At 38.2% G+C, this 17,075-nt stretch overlaps 1 protein-coding gene across 2 annotated transcripts in view; it reads left to right on the forward strand.

Moving 5' to 3' along the window:
• The window catches only part of cnksr2a (connector enhancer of kinase suppressor of Ras 2a), a 62,269-nt gene that overhangs the window by 40,066 nt on the left and 5,128 nt on the right, over positions 1-17,075 (forward strand). For both annotated transcript variants that reach the window (XM_088001371.1, XM_088001372.1), the window contains 11 exons: positions 468-557; positions 2,656-2,870; positions 6,434-6,485; positions 8,810-8,985; positions 10,424-10,497; positions 10,606-10,677; positions 10,918-10,985; positions 11,515-11,612; positions 12,515-12,733; positions 13,974-14,115; positions 15,055-15,279. In XM_088001371.1, the coding sequence (XP_087857497.1) occupies positions 468-557; positions 2,656-2,870; positions 6,434-6,485; positions 8,810-8,985; positions 10,424-10,497; positions 10,606-10,677; positions 10,918-10,985; positions 11,515-11,612; positions 12,515-12,733; positions 13,974-14,115; positions 15,055-15,279 (1,431 nt within the window). The remainder of the gene's footprint in view (positions 1-467; positions 558-2,655; positions 2,871-6,433; positions 6,486-8,809; positions 8,986-10,423; positions 10,498-10,605; positions 10,678-10,917; positions 10,986-11,514; positions 11,613-12,514; positions 12,734-13,973; positions 14,116-15,054; positions 15,280-17,075) is intronic.

The following is a 17,075-nucleotide window of genomic DNA, read 5'->3' on the forward strand; positions in this document are numbered from 1 at the left end:
CTCCTCCATTCAGCTCCTTCAGACTAGCCAACAGCAATTAGCGAACATCTGTTGGAACTGCACATCTGCTGAGCTCATTATAGGAGCTACTTCTCAGTGAAACGCTGGTAAAAAATGTTATTAAAGGGTTAATAGTCATATTGTGATGACTTCCTAAAGAGTTCTTAAAGAGACAGAGGCCCAATTTCAAGGTGTTAAATTGCAAAGTCAAATTTCCTTTAGGTCATATTTGATATATGTAGCATTTTTATAACAGCTGAAGTTAATGTAGTTACTTGATTGTGCTATAAAATGACACTATATGCCCCTTTAAAATGTTTCTTTCTAGCCAAATTCATACAAATTGCACAAATTATGTACTGACATATTTTCTTAAAATGAACTCTCAGCACTTCAGGACTAAATCTTCTGAATAAACGGGCAGTTCCCAGAGTGAGTAATGAGGATCTTGTTTTATTCTAATGTAGGCAGGCTGAGGCCCATCTCGATGCCTGTGGAGTGCAACTGGGTGGGCGACTACGAAGACCCAGCCAAGCTGAACAGAGAAGCCCGCAGAGGTGAGTCCAGAGGAGCCGGCTGGATATCAGCTAAACGTTCCCATCTGTACAAATCATGAAGCGATCAGCGAGTGTGAGGATCTGCGAGCCTCTTCTCTAATTCCCACTGTCATTAGCATCACAGAGGAACCAAAGAAAAGCTGCTGAGGAGCAAAGGAGGTAAAGAGATACGAGCACAAAGGCGGAGGAAATGAAAGGCAGCCATGGAAGAAGAAGAAAAAAAGAATAGAAGGAACAGAGGGATGAGAACAGACAAAAAAAGGAGTAAAAGAAAGAGATCGTTCTCTCTGACCTCCACCTGAATCACTCACACAGTTTCCATGGCGACGCTGACAGCTTCTCACTTTCCTCTGGCCGCTGCTTAGCAACCAGGGAAGGACAGGAGGGAGGAAACTGCAGAGGGAAACCTGAGTTTGGGGAGATGGTGGGAAGAAGTTTGGAAGATGGATGAGCTGTAGCGATAATAAACTACACAGCTGTGATTTTATACAACTCAGGTCGACTAAACTCAGGATTTTGTTTCAATAATCTCACTTAAAGCAAAGCAAAGTAACAAATACTGGATGAAAAATTTGAATCATTTCCTTTTTCTTTTACAAATTGTTTGTGGAGATGTTTTTGTGTAAATGAATAAAATGTATTAAAGGTGTTTATAGGTTATCATACTTAATACAACCAAAAAAAAAAACTAAATTAGGAAATGGCACAGTGCATTCTGGGTAAATAAAACCAAAACAAACATAATAAATTGCGTAGATATAATTTGGATAGAGTAGAAATTGTGACATTAGTAAAAATTAGATGTATAAATATTTAATTTGATCTAATTTTTAGATATTTACAAAAAATTATTTTTCAGATATTTATTTTTAGATTTGTGAAATTATGAGACATTTGTGTTTGAGCTCCATCTTTAAAATAAAGGAAATTCACATTTAAAAAAACTACAAAGATAATTTATGAGTTTAAAAGAAATCCTGGAATCATTAAAATCTGATGCTAGTCTCTTTGTTTTAGCTCAGTGTTTTTTTTTCTGCGGTTTTCATGTCGTTTCCTTCAGTGGTTCTTGATGCAGCACCCCCACAGGTGAGGAGGGGAACAGGTTTTTCAGAATGGAAGGTTAATTTGAAACATTACAGTGTGAAAATTTAACAAATGTTGCCATTTTGGTCCCAACCGAACCGAATCACAACAGAAACACTTTTAATTAGATCCAGTTATGTTTCCACATTAATTTTTTTAATAAATTATCTGTAAGTTGTATTTATTTATCTAATGCAATTCTTTTTTTTTCTTTTTTTCTTTTTTTTTTTACAAAATCCAATCATTTGTAATATATCCCCTTAATACAATTCATCAGTGTTTTCTAAAACCAGAATCAAATCTTTTGGAGGAAAATTTGTGAAATTAGTGTTTGTTGCAGCAGAATTCATCTTTACTTTCTGTAAAGTCTTTTCAAATTAACTGGTGTGTCTCCAGTTTTGCTGCATTTCTAGCTGCATTCACCACTAAACAAAAGACACTTAATTTAAAAAAAAAGGGTTTAAATGAAGCATTTTTGGGATTAATGTCGGTCTTATCAACGGAGGCGGCCTGGAGGGGATTTGTGGCTTTTTGTTTGTACTGTAGCTGCTGACTGCTGCCTCTCTCCTACCTGTTTACAACTTCACTGCATCGCCAAAGCTGAGATAACACTGAGGTGACAGATAACGGTCCAGGAGTTTGATTTCCAAAGCTGCTGGAAAATTTCCCTGTTTTGTTGGGTTTGATTTTTACTCTGACTGAACGAGACAAAAATCTGAGTTCCTGCTTTGATCCCAATGAAAGCTTAATAATGTAATTTGACACCCGATTAACCAGAATTGATGCTCTGATTAAAGGTTAAGATTTGAATAATAAATCCTTTCTGGACTATTTTTTAAATTTTATACATTGTTGGATTAATAGATATATTCAACCCTGGTGAAAACACTGAAAACTATGGAAACTTCAGGTAAATTTAAAGGTTTGATGTTTTTTATTTTGCAGATAAATTTAAAGGTTTGATGTTTTCCGTTTTGCAGATAAATTTAAAGGTTTGATGTTTTTTATTTTGCAGATGCCTCGTTGTTGCGTTACGTGGGACTGTCCACTGCGGACGAGCGGACCGTCTCGGAGGACTACTCCTCTCACACGGCGCGTCCAAATAAACGGTCCAATGACACGGCCAAGCGTGCGAAGAGGCGGAGCCACCACAGCCAGAGCCCCTCCCACTATCTGCTTCAGACCAATCAGAGGGAATCGCCTCCCAGAGACCAAACCTCTATGTATCATGTGAGTTTTTAAACTTATTTACTATAAATCTTTGTCTTTTTTGGTGTCTTTCTTCAGTTACTCACTGTTTATGTTTTTACTATTTATTGATTTTGGCTAGAGTGTCCATTAGGCAAATTTATTTTCAAAATATGAAAACACAGCTCCAGAAGGAGAAGCTGCTGCCATTAGCTTTTGACCTTTAGCTCAAGCGCACTTGAATTATGCAGCAGGACGATAATCTTTAAGAACAGACAAGCAGTCTAGACTTCGATTTAGCTTCCACCACCTGATGTAAACTATATTTTTCCAGTAAATCAGAGATATGCAGTCCATTGTGTCCTCACTGCTCATAGATGGAACTCCACACACTTTGGACCAAAACTGTTCCCACTCCTAGAACTTCTCCTTCTAAGTCATTTTACTAACCGAACAGCCGGTCTCCGAGCAACTGAGCTTTGACCCCGACAGAAAAGCGCTGCAGTGAAGTGTGATTCTGGCTCGTTATTGCCCTCCTGTCACATCCATGACATCTGGTCCGTCTGAGCCGGTCCAGACTGGCGGGTTTGGCCGGCAGTGACCTTACTCGTCTTGTCAGAATCTTTTTGAAAATGAAAAACAGCTGCATGTTTTGCACCCAGGTCGTGCTTCCATTGCAGCAGCTATGTGTGTGTGTGTGTGTGTGTGTGTGTGCGTGTGCGTGTGCGTGTGTGTGTGTGTGTGTGTGTGTGTGTGTGTGTGCGCGGTGCTCTGATGACAGATGGCGTGTCGGTGGGAGTGGGAGGACCCTTGTCATCTGTCCCACTGAGCCTGTGGCTGTGAGTGGCTGAGGTCCGGCCCCTGAGATGTGTAATACCGTGACATCAGAGCTGGTCTGTTGCCCCATCTGATCCGTCGAGAGATTCAATCTAAACATGATGGATTCGAAACAGGATTATGAGGATTCACAAACCTCAAATTAGCACACTTGGTATTCAGAAACATTCCTCTGCCAAATTAAGTGACAAATACAAGATGCATACCTTTTACACAATAAGTATAACGTATTTCTGTTTGATCACGGGAGCATCTGTGAGTTGACTTATGAATACTAAACAGAAGGACTCACAGAGAGCCCCGTTTAGTCCGCTTTAATCGATCTCCGGTTTGGTAGCCTGGAAAGTCCGGTTCATTTGGGGAGGTGTGAATGTGTAATCAAAACGTGAAGGCTAGTCCACCTGAGAACCTCGGTCTCAATTTGGTTGAAGTGAACTCTGGTGCGGTTCGAATGTGAACGCCAAGCGGATTGGAGGCCGCTTCAAAAGCAGGAAACAGACTAGAGCGCAGGGCATTCTGGGTAAATGCAACCAAAACAAACGTGAGAGTCTAAAGCTAGCTGGAGAAACGACTCGTGTTTTTTTTTAACCAAAACTAAAGAGAAATCCCACAACTGCTGAAATCTAGCGCCACTCCATTTTTGGAGGAAGTTGTGCTTGGTTTCTTCTTCTGGGGTTTTTGTGTCATTACCTTTGGTGGTTCTTGGTGCAGCGCCTCCACAGGCGAGGAGGAGAACAAGTTTTCTTTAAAGAGTTTGTATCATTTGACACAGTGCAGTAAATCGAACCGCAGCAGCTGAAAATGTAACAAATGTTGCTTCTTTGGTCCCCAATCAAACCGAATCTACCGGACTATCAGGTGTGAAAATACTCTTAATTTCAAGTTAATTTAGAGCTCTGTGACAGTCTCACATAATACCAGCATTTTCCAGGTGTGGAGTCATGTAGAATAGTAAAATATGGAGTATCCACTAAGAACAGACTTTATTTCTTGCGTCATTATCTATCCATCTGTTCACTCATTTACGGTCTAGAAAGCCTGTTTTTAACAATTATATTTACTGCATGTAAGCAAGGAAGTCAGTAAAGCTGTAAATAGACAAACTCTTGGAAATCCCTGTGAAAAATCCTTGAAAAATTTTATTCTGAGTTTTGCTCTTCAAAGGTCCACATTAGCAAACACATATGCAAAACAGCCATCTGCAGCCTCACTGGTGCAGCTCTCAGGAAGCATCCACATGCAAACTGGCTTTCATTTACTTTCCCAGTGATCTTAGAGCAACAGCCACAGATCTAAGTTAGAAAAATATAAATTTTAAGTAATTCTGCCACTCATTATGCCAGTCGTTTCAGAAGTTTTCAGCTCTTGTTCTCTTCACCCAGTCTTTCATAGCAGACCTCATCAGAGGCTGTACCATATTTAAGTATTTTAAATTTCACAAATCCACCAGTCTCATAAATTATTGAAACCTTTCTGAAAATAAGAAAGGAAGAAAAAAATGAAGCTTAAAAACAAGAAAGGAGAAGACTCTTGTACTTTAAGACTTAGTTTACTTAAAATCCATTAAATTAGTGATACTGAAATCTGCGGTCAGATTTATTTTCATTTTGAGCAATACCTATTTCCTAGCAGTTACCTAAACAGAAGAAAGAAATTAAATTATTGACAACACATTATTGATTAATTGACACCAACAAACAATTAATCTGTCAAACGTGGAGATTAAAAAGGCCATTATCTAAACCTACAAATTATCTGGAGCTTATTGGGCTGGTACCACACACCTCTAGTGAAAAGTATACTTAGTGCTGGATCATAAATCAGTAACAATAGTATGCAGCGCGATAGACACGTGATCAATATCAGGAATATTCAATAATTTCACTGAACTCCGATCCAGAGCCGCACAGAATTCTGGGAGATGTAGGCAGAAGAAAGACTTTAGCCTCTCAATCTTTTACGGCCAGCTAAGTTGGTGGATCGACTAACTCACTCATTCTTTGGTTGCCTAGCAACTCACTCATTCTTTGGTTGCCTAGCAACCCACTCATTCTTTGGTTGCCTAGCAACAACCTGCTGAGTAACTGGTGCAGCAGCAGTTTAAGGTTTTGCCTCATAACTGCTTAAAAAGAGTGAAAACTGGATAAAACAGGAAAGCTGGCGCCACCAGTTTGGTTTAAATCAAAAAACTAATCAGTAATTATTATTTACGTTTGTCCAGCTCTAAATATACTGGAGTTGGATTAGAGTGACATTCACAGTGTGGGTACGTTACTTTTCTGTGACATCAGCTTTGTATTCCTTACGATGTAAAGACTGGAAACAGAAGAATACCAGCTAATGTCTCTGTTACTCCAGCTCACTGTCCCTCTGCTGCCACATTAGAGAATAACTGATCACAGCTCTTCAACGGTCAGCTGTTCTTTATTTATAAACGTCCTGCGGCTCTGTTTGTTTCACACTTCCTCCATCACCTGGATGTGCTATCGCCCCACCTAAGCGTCACCTCCAGCCCTCCGTTCTATGTTTAGACGTGTGAAAGCAGCCGCTCTGACTCCTCCACCCCTGACTGACTGCGTCTGTGTGTGAGAGGATGCGGTGAGAGATGCGATGGTTTCCTTTGTGTCTGTTTGTCTCCAGCCCCCTCTCCTTGTGTCCTGCTGCCTGTAAGATCTGCTGTCATCTTTTATATCCCAGGATTCACTGCAGCAAGCAAAGGCCACTCATCCGTCCTGACAGCATGCTCTGTCTCCCTCTTCTTTCCTCAGACATACCAGCAGTCGACCTCTTTGCAGACGAAGAACAGGAAGAAGAATAAAGGTAAGCAGGGCTGGCACCAGGTCGGCCCGGGCAGAAGCTGCTCCCAAAAGAGTAACGCGATTTCAGACAACCAGCCGTTTCTGCACAGGAATCGTTTCATCATGCTTTTACCATCTTCAGTTGGAAGGTGTGTAAAGCTTTTTCAATCAAGTTTCATTTCAGTTCAAAGGTCATAAAAACACTAAGTCAACAATTGAAACATTACATTTTGTCCAGTGCGGTCGTTACACATCAGGATTTTGATTAATGTTTCAAAATCAAGTTATCTAAACCGGTTGGTTGTTTAGATTTAAAGGAACTCAGTGTTTCGGCCGTTTTGCAGTTTTCTGGAAGTTTGTTCCAGATTTGAGGTGCATAGAAGCTGAATGCTGCTTCTCCTCGATTGGTTCTGTTTTGGGTTTGAGATGCACACTTCACATCAAAACAACTTCATCTTTGTATTAATTATTAGGGGAGCACCACATTATCTGCGCTAATTTTCTTAATTTTGGGAGAGTGGTCGATACTCGCATGTGAAGCCGATCTTATCCACTTTGGCAAAGGTTAAAAAATTACCCAACATCCTCTTCTGTCCAAATATCACACACCTCTGGTCAGGTCTTTAGTTAGGCCTGACCAGAGAGCTAATATTATTGGACAATAAACTGTCCCAATAATGCGATAAACAATAATATTGTGGTTTGGAGACAGTTTTCAAATAATATATTGATTATGGCTTAATAATGAAAAATAAACAGTAAATAAAAAGGAAGTAAAAGAAAAACCACACACAATCAAAACAATAAATGAAATGGATTGTTGTCTCTGTCAACTAAATTGCCTTTCAAAATCAGAGCTTATGTTAATTTATTATGCGATGAATTGATTTATAGATTTATTAATTATTGCGACAGGATTACATAGCGTTTAATCTCTAAAAGTATAAATTTTGTGCCTGTAGGTGGAAACTTCCAGGGTAAAATGAACCAAAATGTGATTTTTGGCAACATGAGGTTTGGATCTGTGTCCTCAATCTGGGAATTAAACCAAAATCAGGTCCAGTTCTGGTATTGGATCTGATCCGTTCCCTCTGTAGATTAATTAAAAATGTAGCATTTTCATTTTTATTTTAACAAATAGTGCTTATTTTACAGCTTTAAATTAGCGCCTTACAAGAATATCTAATTACGAGAGCTTTCTGAACGGCACTCTTAATTATTTCGGTTTTATTCAGTTTTTAAAGTAATTGTTGAGATTTTTCCATTTATTTCTAATATTCACTCTGACATAAGTGCCTTTGCCTCTATGACAAACTTTCCACGCCGTCACGGATCAACATGCTGGGAGATTTTAATTTTTTTCCACAGTCCGATCGCTTGTTCTGCCATCTGCTGCTGTGAGAAGCTCTGAAAGCTTTGGCTCCATCTGCACACGTCTCTGTTTGTTTACAGCAATTAAACCAACGTTTCCAAAAGAATCTGATGCTAATAATTACAGCTTTAAATAGCTAATTTATCAGTATATTAGTAATTAGTAAAACTGGGCTGGTTTTGTCACAAATGGGTCGTTTTGTGACCAAACGGATGGTGGCATTAGTTGGTGGCCTGAGGCGGCTGCACAGGAATGAGGACGATCATTGTTGGAGAGCGTTTTCAGATATATTACCTTCTTGTGCAGGAATATAAATGATTCATTATCTCTGAGCTGAACGCCTTTCCACACTGCATGCAAGAAAGTTTCGGGGGTTTTTTGTGTCAACACTTTCGTGTAGAGTTGTTTCGTTTAGAAAAAGCTGCCAAGCAGGAAAATTGACTCCTGGATCATGGTTCTCATTAAAAAGACATTTCATGCAGAGCAGCAGGAGTTTCTTTGTGGGCCTCACCTGGAACCATGTTGCTCCAGTTGTCTTTAATAAGGAGCTTACTGCTGCATAACGTTTAAGCCGGAAAGAAAAGCACTGCTTTTATTAAGCACACACTGTGTTTTATAAGCCTGGCGGGCCACCAGGCTTTACTTGTGTCCCCACCAGACTCAGTATTGCTTATTTTGTAAAGTCTTTTTAAAATGTTTGCCTTTTTTAAGGCTTTATAGTTGGTATTCAGGTATTAATCTTCCAATCTTTCAATAACACATAATTATCAAGTGATATTTTAAAATTTCCTTCCAGGATTTTGTGACATATGGCCATGTTGGTCTGAATACACCTTTGGTTTGTCTTTAGGCTGTTCTGTGCTACAACCAGCTGCAGAGGAATATTCTGCATGTCTTTGTTTCCAGAGTTCTTTCTTCCAGTTTTGGTTTTATCGTCGCTCTGTTCTTAAACGTCGCTCCGTTTGCGTTTCCAGGACGAGGTCTGACCTCGCTGAGTCGGAGGCGGGTTTCCTGCAAAGCGCTGGGCAGAGGAGACTGCGAGGGCTGGCTGTGGAGAAAGAGGGATGCCAAGGGTTACTTCTCTCAGAAATGGAAGAAGTACTGGTTTGTGCTGAAAGACAACTGCTTGTACTGGTACATCAATGAGGAGGTGCGTCGTTTGTTTCTCTGCTTCTAACTGAAATGGTTCAAAAACAACCATATTGTATTTAAAAAAGTTACCATGGTAATAAATCTGTGGACTTCAACAAAAATAATTTTGGTAACTCTACCTAATCTAATACAAGAAAAGTTTTAGTCTGTTTTAATGTGAACATGTATTGCTTTTAAATCCTTCCTTTTCCCATTTAAGTTATCCAGTTGTGATCTTTAGAAACTGCAACGCTTTGGTCTGAATTCCTCGTTATCAAACTCGTTTTGGTGCTGTGTCTTTAAATGCAAATGAGGCACTTCAGGCTCCGCCCCCTCCAGTTCACATAGCGTTCCTCCACACCGATCAGCCATTTTTTTTTTTTACTTGATAGTAGAGATATGATTATCTAGCGGCATAGAAACGTCACCGAATGCATTTAGGTCATTTGTTCCCCAAGACGAAAATAACTATGGCAAGTTATTTATGTAATTAAAATATAGAAGACACACTTTGTGCTAGTTCAAAGCTAGCATACAATGCTAACATAATCAGAAGTTATGATGCTAATGCTATCAAAACAATGGACTGCATGTCATATCGACACATATAAGTTGTGTAAAATCTATCAGATTTGTCCTTGAAGTGTTTCATTCAAAGACGACTTTCCTCTCTAATGTGGGAACGATTCCAATAAAAATAAAGTTTAACTAAAGACTGAGAAGAAGTTCTGATGTTTGATGTGCTATAATGGAGACCAACAACAGAATATTTGACTTATCCACTTGTAGCTTCAGCATCCATAAAGTCACTGTGAGAAACGGAAATGGTAGATTTGTGAAATTGGGTGGCAAGAAGTCTTTGTAATTGTTCAGAAAACGTAACAGGGGATAGAGAAACCTGAACAGATTGAAAAATACGACCCAAATAGAATATAAAGATATCTACCCAGCACCGGCAGAGACTAAATTAAAGCTTTATTCTCTCCTAGAGACTCAAAGTTCACAACAAAATATATTTAAGGGTAAAAAAAAGTGGATTTTTTTATTATATGTCCCATTTAATGTCTTTTTATAAAGTGTATCTAGATATCTGGTAAAGTAGCAGAGTATTAGACTGTTGACTAAAACTGTGCTAGACAACAGCTTAAGGTTTTTTGGACTTCTTGGCAAAAGTTTTGAGCTCCACAGGACCTAAAAGCATAAATTTAAATATATAATATTAATTATCTCAGCAGAAACACACATCTCTTCATATCTGCAGCCTCCATGCGGTTCGACTTTTGTAAATGGGTCCAGCAGCAGTTCACGTTGTGGCCATTAATCACTTCTTTTTTAACACAGGAGGTCGAGAAAATCACAATAACATCTGTAGACTAAGCTGTAATTTTTAATTAATAATGTCCTTCTGCTTTGATTTTAGCTCATTTTGTGAGTTTCTCTTCTTTTTGTCCGGTCAGGACGAGAAGGCGGAGGGTTTCGTCAGTCTTCCCGAGTTTAAGATTGACCGTGCCAGTGAATGTCGAAAGAAGTAGTAAGTGCCTGGTTTATTGCATATTTATGTTATTTTCTGTATGTGGAATGTGTTGCTCTGGAACGCGTGAAGGTGTGTGGGCAAAAATAGCTCTCTGTGTCTCTCTAGTGCTTTCAAAGCGTGCCACCCCAAGGTCAAGAGCTTCTACTTTGCAGCAGATGGAGTGGACGACATGAACAGGTAACGGCTGCAAGCGCTAAACATGCAGGAAGGTCGCAGGGAGGTGTTGCAGCTGGGTGGCGAAATTAAAATGCAACTCACAGTTTGACTCCAAGAAAGCAGAAAACAAGAGTTTCAACAAAAAAAAACACAAGAAAAGAGTAAAAGCAGCTACTCTTGACTTAATTTTTATGGTGATTGATGTAGCATAAAAACCTTTGTTTAAATAAGTGAGTTTTATTACTTCCTCCTGTTTGATAGATGGCTGAGTCGCCTCAACATGGCAGCTGTGGGCTATGCGGAGCGGGAGAGGATGCGGCAGGAGCAGGGTGAGACTTCCCTCCAACAACACCGCTGCTACTATTGCACCGGCGTTGCTGCATGAGCAAATCATTGCCTTAAGAGTCCCCTGTGGACTAACAGTGAGCCTGCTACTCGTTTCTTTTTATAGCCTCCACTCCCAGTCATGAATCTCTCTCGCCTGGAGACCTCTTCCTGGCTTTATCGACAGATTTAATTGGGTTTTATCAAACAGTTATGTCAGATTGCAGAATATTCACTGCAAAAACACAAAACCTTAACAAGTATTTATGTTGTAGCTTTCAGTCCGCATCAGAGTTCGGTTACACGTTCACACCTGCCCAAGCGAACTGAACTTTCTAGGCAAATGAAATCCACTTGTGAACATATTTATCATGTTTGTCTCCATGTGGATGACGCTCAAAGTGTTGGGCTAAAAGAAAATACAAACAGGGATAGTTCTCTTCATGCTGAATGTTTCTGCATCAATAACTAATTAATGAAGAATCAGAAGGTATATTGAGCTTCTGATCTGAGATATTCCCATGATTCCTGCAGACTACTGGAGCGAAAGTGAACATGAGGACGACACCACTTCCAGCCCGAAACAGGACAGCCCCCCACCTCCATATGATACCTACCCACGGCCTCCATCCGTGAGTCAAGGCAGACGTCAGAGCGCCGAGGCGCTTCCTTTCAAAAGCAGCAGCAAAATCCAAACTCACTTCTGTCCAACTATTCGTTTATTCAGACTTCTCAATTATCTTCAGTTGAGCTTTCAGTGAATAGTGATGCTATATTTTTTAGCTGTAGTTGCTCTTGACCAGGGATGTCCAAACTGTGGCCCAGGACCCATTTGTGGCTCCTTGGATTGATTTTTTTGGTTTTTGTTTGGGGCCCCCACTGCAGTTCAAGAATAATAAAAATTGTGTTTATTAACATTTAAAAATGTAATAATCGGTAGAATTTTTATTGATAATTTTCTTACAAGTGAACAATTTAAGCATAACACAAAATATTTGTTTTTTTATAACCAAATATTTATAGTAAGTAGATCCACTCATATCCAGAGACTTTTACTGAAAAGCTGACTTTACTGCAGCTAAATTAGTTTTTTTTTATTTATTAAACTTGGCTACAGATAGAAAGCATATTGAAAGAAAGTGACCTAAATCTTGTTCTGATAGCTGAGAATAAATTAATTTAACCATGTATAAAATAGTTTGAAAACCAGATATTCATCTAAAATGAATAACATCTCTTTTCTACAAGAAATAAAATTATTTGGTTGATTATTTTTTTCTTTTTCTTCTTTTCTTGGCCAGTGAACACATTTGACTCGACAATTTTGGCTGCGCTGAAAAAAGTTTGGACATCTCTGCTCTAGTTTTTGAATCATTTCTTTTTGTCCTAAACTATAACTCTTATTTTGTTGGTAAATATCTCATCTAGTTATTAACATTTTTGCCCTTTAGTTTTCTTTCTTACTCTAAAGTTTGCAGTGATGGTTAAATTATAGCTCAGATGCTTCAGCTGGGATTTTTCCACTCTCTCTCAGATGAGCGCTTACCTGGAAGGCCGAACCACCCGCCTGTCTTCCACAGAGACGTCTCGCTCTCGATCTTCTCAGGAGGACTTCCTGTGCAGCGAGCCCCTGGTGACAGCTGCAGAGCCGCAGTACCATCCAGGCCCTCTAGGGGGAGGCACCACACACAGCGGGAGAAAGCCACTGGGCAGCAGCAGCAGCGACGTGCCGTACAGATGTGACCCTGTGGAGGTGATTGGAGCAGATATTAACCATAAATTTCATTTTTTTAAATAGGAAAAACATTGTAAAAAATTTATGTAACTATTTTAATAGAACAGAAGAATAGAAATATCCTCTATTGTCCAGTAATCAGAAAATTTCTGTTGAACAACAGAAGAATGACAGACGATAACAGCAAATGGGCTCACACAAAGAATATAAAATACATATAAAACAGAGTAAAGAATTAAAATATTACAGAGCAAGTGAAACATTTCAAAATAAATATCGTATAGTTATAAAAAAAAATAATACTCCAGTCCAGAGGAACAAACTCTGAACAAACTCTGAACAATATATATAAAATTTGTTCTTTGGGCATTAAGACAGACTATTTACAATTAGTAACAATTTTACAGTTTTACGGATATAAGCATGCATGTAAACACTTGTTTGGTTTGAGTTTGTATTTTATTTATATGTATATTTTTTAAATAAGATAAAACTATATTTTAAAATTACTCTGGCTTTTCCTTTACCAGATTAGTTGCTTTATTTAAAGCTCTTTAATTGAAGTGTTTGTCTTTGATGAGTTTTTAGTGTTTATTAAATTTAGCAAAAACTGCAAATTATTTATTTTCAAGGTTCTTCTTTTTCAGTTTTTTCCCATATAAAACTGTGATATTTTGGCAACCACACTTTTCTTGCAGTAAGTTTTTTTTGCAGTTTTTTTGTAGTCAGATGATGTGGAGGTCTTTACTGCTTATATTTAACATTAATTTAATTTGAAAAGCAAGGAGATATGATATTGTGGAGGAGATTGTAACAGATATCAATGATAAGTTTGTTTTTCAAAGTAGGAAAACAAGTTTGAGGTATTATGTGATTATTTTTATTCAAGCATTTTTTATTTTTTTTTATCGTCATACCAGCTTTACTTGTTTGTTGTTCAAAATTTGGACTCAAGTCGTATTAAAGTTTTTCTTTGAAAACTTAATTGTCTTATTTAAAGCGCTTTAATGAATATGTCCATGTTGAGTTCATTTTAAACTGAAAGTAATTTATTAAGGGTTTCCTTCTTTCATTTTTTCGCTACTTAAAAATGTCATTTTGGTAGCTACACTTTTCTTTGTTTTTTTTTTCTACATTTTTCAAGCTGTTTTTCACGGATAACTGACAGTTCTGTACTGCTAACATTTCACCCTAATTCCATTTGAAAAGCTGCCGCTCACTCGCCCCATTAATCTGTTTTGATTGCTGCTCCGTGCAGTACCGCTCCAGTCCGGCGGGGGGCAGCAGTGAGACAGGGTCCCCGGGCCGCTCGTCGTCCTCACAGAGGCGGTCTTGGCAGGACCTGATAGAGACGCCGCTGACTGAAGCTGGACTGCACTACCTGCAAACTGGACCACTGGGTAACTTTTTACTGATTTCATTACATTCATTTTAAAATTATCTATATTTTTAAAATTCAGGATTATTATTTACATATTTTATTTCTATTTATTTTTGTTTTCCACAACTCAGCTGCTGTCTAATTCAGACCCATTAGATTAAATAAACGTAAACCAACAAAACTCATTTTAAAACAGTACAGGCATGTAATCAGGAACAGATTTAGCTTATTTAATACATAACTCATCCAACTCGCTTATTTTAGAAAGTAAACCTTGCTGGAAACATATTTGCTGAAGAAAACCACCAACCGGCTCTTCGTGCAGAAAATTGTGTGACTAATTAAAAATCCAAACCTTTAAGTGTCTTGTTACTCGATTCTGATTTTTAGGGTCACAATTTGATTCAGAAAATATTTTTAATTCAGTAAACTATTTTTCTGTCCAGTTGTTTAGAGATTTTGTTTACATTGTGTGATTGACGAGAGGAAACAAAGAGTATTTATTTAAAGCTGCTCTGTAAGATTATATTAATTAATATTTAAACATAATGAAGTTTGTATATTTAAATTATGTATTTTAAATTAATTTTATGGTAACTTAGCTGCCTGGGTTTTTCTTAAATGAAAAAATATCAAAGAATGTTTCAAAATCCATCTGCTGGATTAGACAACCTTCAACTTAACCACGTTTTAAAATCGATTTTTGAGCATTTAGATTTGGTTCAGAATTCCCAGAAGTAGGAATTTGGAATTATTTCTTTTACCTCTACAGTTAATTACTATTTTTGTTGATTTACTGAAACAAAAATGTTGATTTTCTTTCTTAACCATCATCCTGGCTTTTAGATATTAGAATGGCTTCAGATGTTTCTCAGTAACTCTGTTTAGACGCATCACTAAAAGTTTGTTCTCATAAATAATTGAGTCGTCGCTCTGATATTTTCCGTCTTCCTCACAGAGGACGCCGTCTTCGCCGAGCCGGGCCTGGGAGGCGGCTCGATGATGGCTGGAGCCGTCTACACTCTCCCCCCACAGAGGAACGTCCCGTTGCCCGTGGCGATGCAGAGGCTGATTCCCATGGCAACCCAGGGTGGGAAACCCCGCAGCTTCACGCTGCCGCGCGACAGCAACCTGCACACGCTGCTCGCTCCGCCGGTGAAGGAAGAGCAGCAAACACACAACTGTGAGTTCAGATTTATTATGAAACATGACAGAAGCTGGAAAATAATTAGATTGTAGTTATATTTAAAGAATAAAATATATCTGTCAGGCCTGTCGCAATGAGCAATAAATCAGTTAATCGCATAATGAATTAAAACAAACTCAGTCACTTTTATTTGCATGATTTATTGTTTTTCTCTTTTCTCTCTTTCTACCAAAAACTGGATGGTTTTGTTTATAGACACTTCATAATTATTATAATTTTTTTTTGTTTATTTATTTTGGATATTTAACCGTCCAAGTCCTAAAAACAGTACCGACGATCTAGCCAAATTTGCGGTACCGTAACTGTGTGGTACTTTGCGTTATCTGAACAGTTTCTGAAAGGGGAGACGTTACTGTAATAACCTGTTACCGTAATAACCTGTTACCGTAATAACCTGTTACCGTAATAACCTGTTACCGTATAACTTATTACCGTAATAACCTGTTACCGTAATAACCTGTTACCGTATAACTTATTACCGTAATAACCTGTTACCGTAATAACCTGTTACCGTATAACTTATTACCGTAATAACCTGTTACCGTAATAACCTGCGGTAACAGGTTATTACGGTAACCTGTTACCGTAACCTGTTACCGTAATAACCTGTTAACGTATAACTTATTACCGTAATAACCTGTTACCGTAATAACCTGCGGTAACAGGTTATTACGGTAACCTGTTACCGTAACCTGTTACCGTATAACTTATTACCGTAATAACCTGCGGTAACAGGTTATTACGGTAACCTGTTACTACGGTAATTTCACTCCCGCCTTTCAGGGAGTGAAATTAATCTGAGTGGCTCTTGCAACAGACGGTAAGTTGCAAAAGTAACTGCTAGATATTGAAAGTTCCAGTTGTGGATAAATGGGTAAATATATTTACTCACAAGACTTGTAAAGACCTGCGCACAATTAAAATAAGCAACATTTTATTATGTTCTAAAATTAAAAACATTGACTGGGTTGAATTAAAGTCACATATGAAGACAAAAAAAGTTTCTATCTGGATTTAACTAGAACTTGTTTTTCATTTTGGTGAATAATTAATGCAACTAGATGAAAGTGAAACTGGGGATATTTGGACTTTCACCATTATGGACTTCTTAAGGTCATGCTCTAGCATCTCAATTAGAGTTATCGCCAAACTTTGACTAGGCCACGTGAAACCCTTCACTTTTTGGTGGATTTTCTGGTATTCTGGAGGGTTAAATCCAATAAATTCATATTTATGAATCAATAATGAGCCGAGTCAAATCATTGGGAGCTGGAGGAAGAGGAAATGCTTTCCAGCCAAACCGAGCTGGATGCAAATGCGTTTTAGGAAACATTTTGCTTTTCTTTGTCAGTGCAAGACAGTTGATTTTAAAACTTCAGGACGTATTAAAAATCTGCAGGACTGTGATGCTGAATAGAGAAATGACGTTACAAGCTGAAACCACCCAGCTCATAGGAAGCTACTCATTGATTTTTATATCACCCAAAGTGCTAATTAACCCTCTGTAAAAGATGAGTGTTTTAAATCATCTGAGCTGCTTGGCAGGTTGATTGTCTTCAGCATTTGGCATCATTCCTGCAGCTCCTCCATGAATCCAGCTTTCTCTCTTTGCTGCTTCGTCTCGTAATCCTTTTTAAACGAGTCTCACAGAGTAACATCTACTGTGTTATTTCACAGTACTTGTGTTTAAAAAATAGGGTTTTTCTAATATTTGTATCAATTTGGGATTGGTCTTTTATTTAAATGAGAAGGAGGGAAGATCAATAAACTAT

This window comes from Poecilia mexicana, unplaced genomic scaffold, assembly GCF_051168715.1.
Source record: "Poecilia mexicana isolate PSO_F unplaced genomic scaffold, ASM5116871v1 scaffold_20, whole genome shotgun sequence".
NCBI lineage: Eukaryota > Metazoa > Chordata > Actinopteri > Cyprinodontiformes > Poeciliidae > Poecilia > Poecilia mexicana.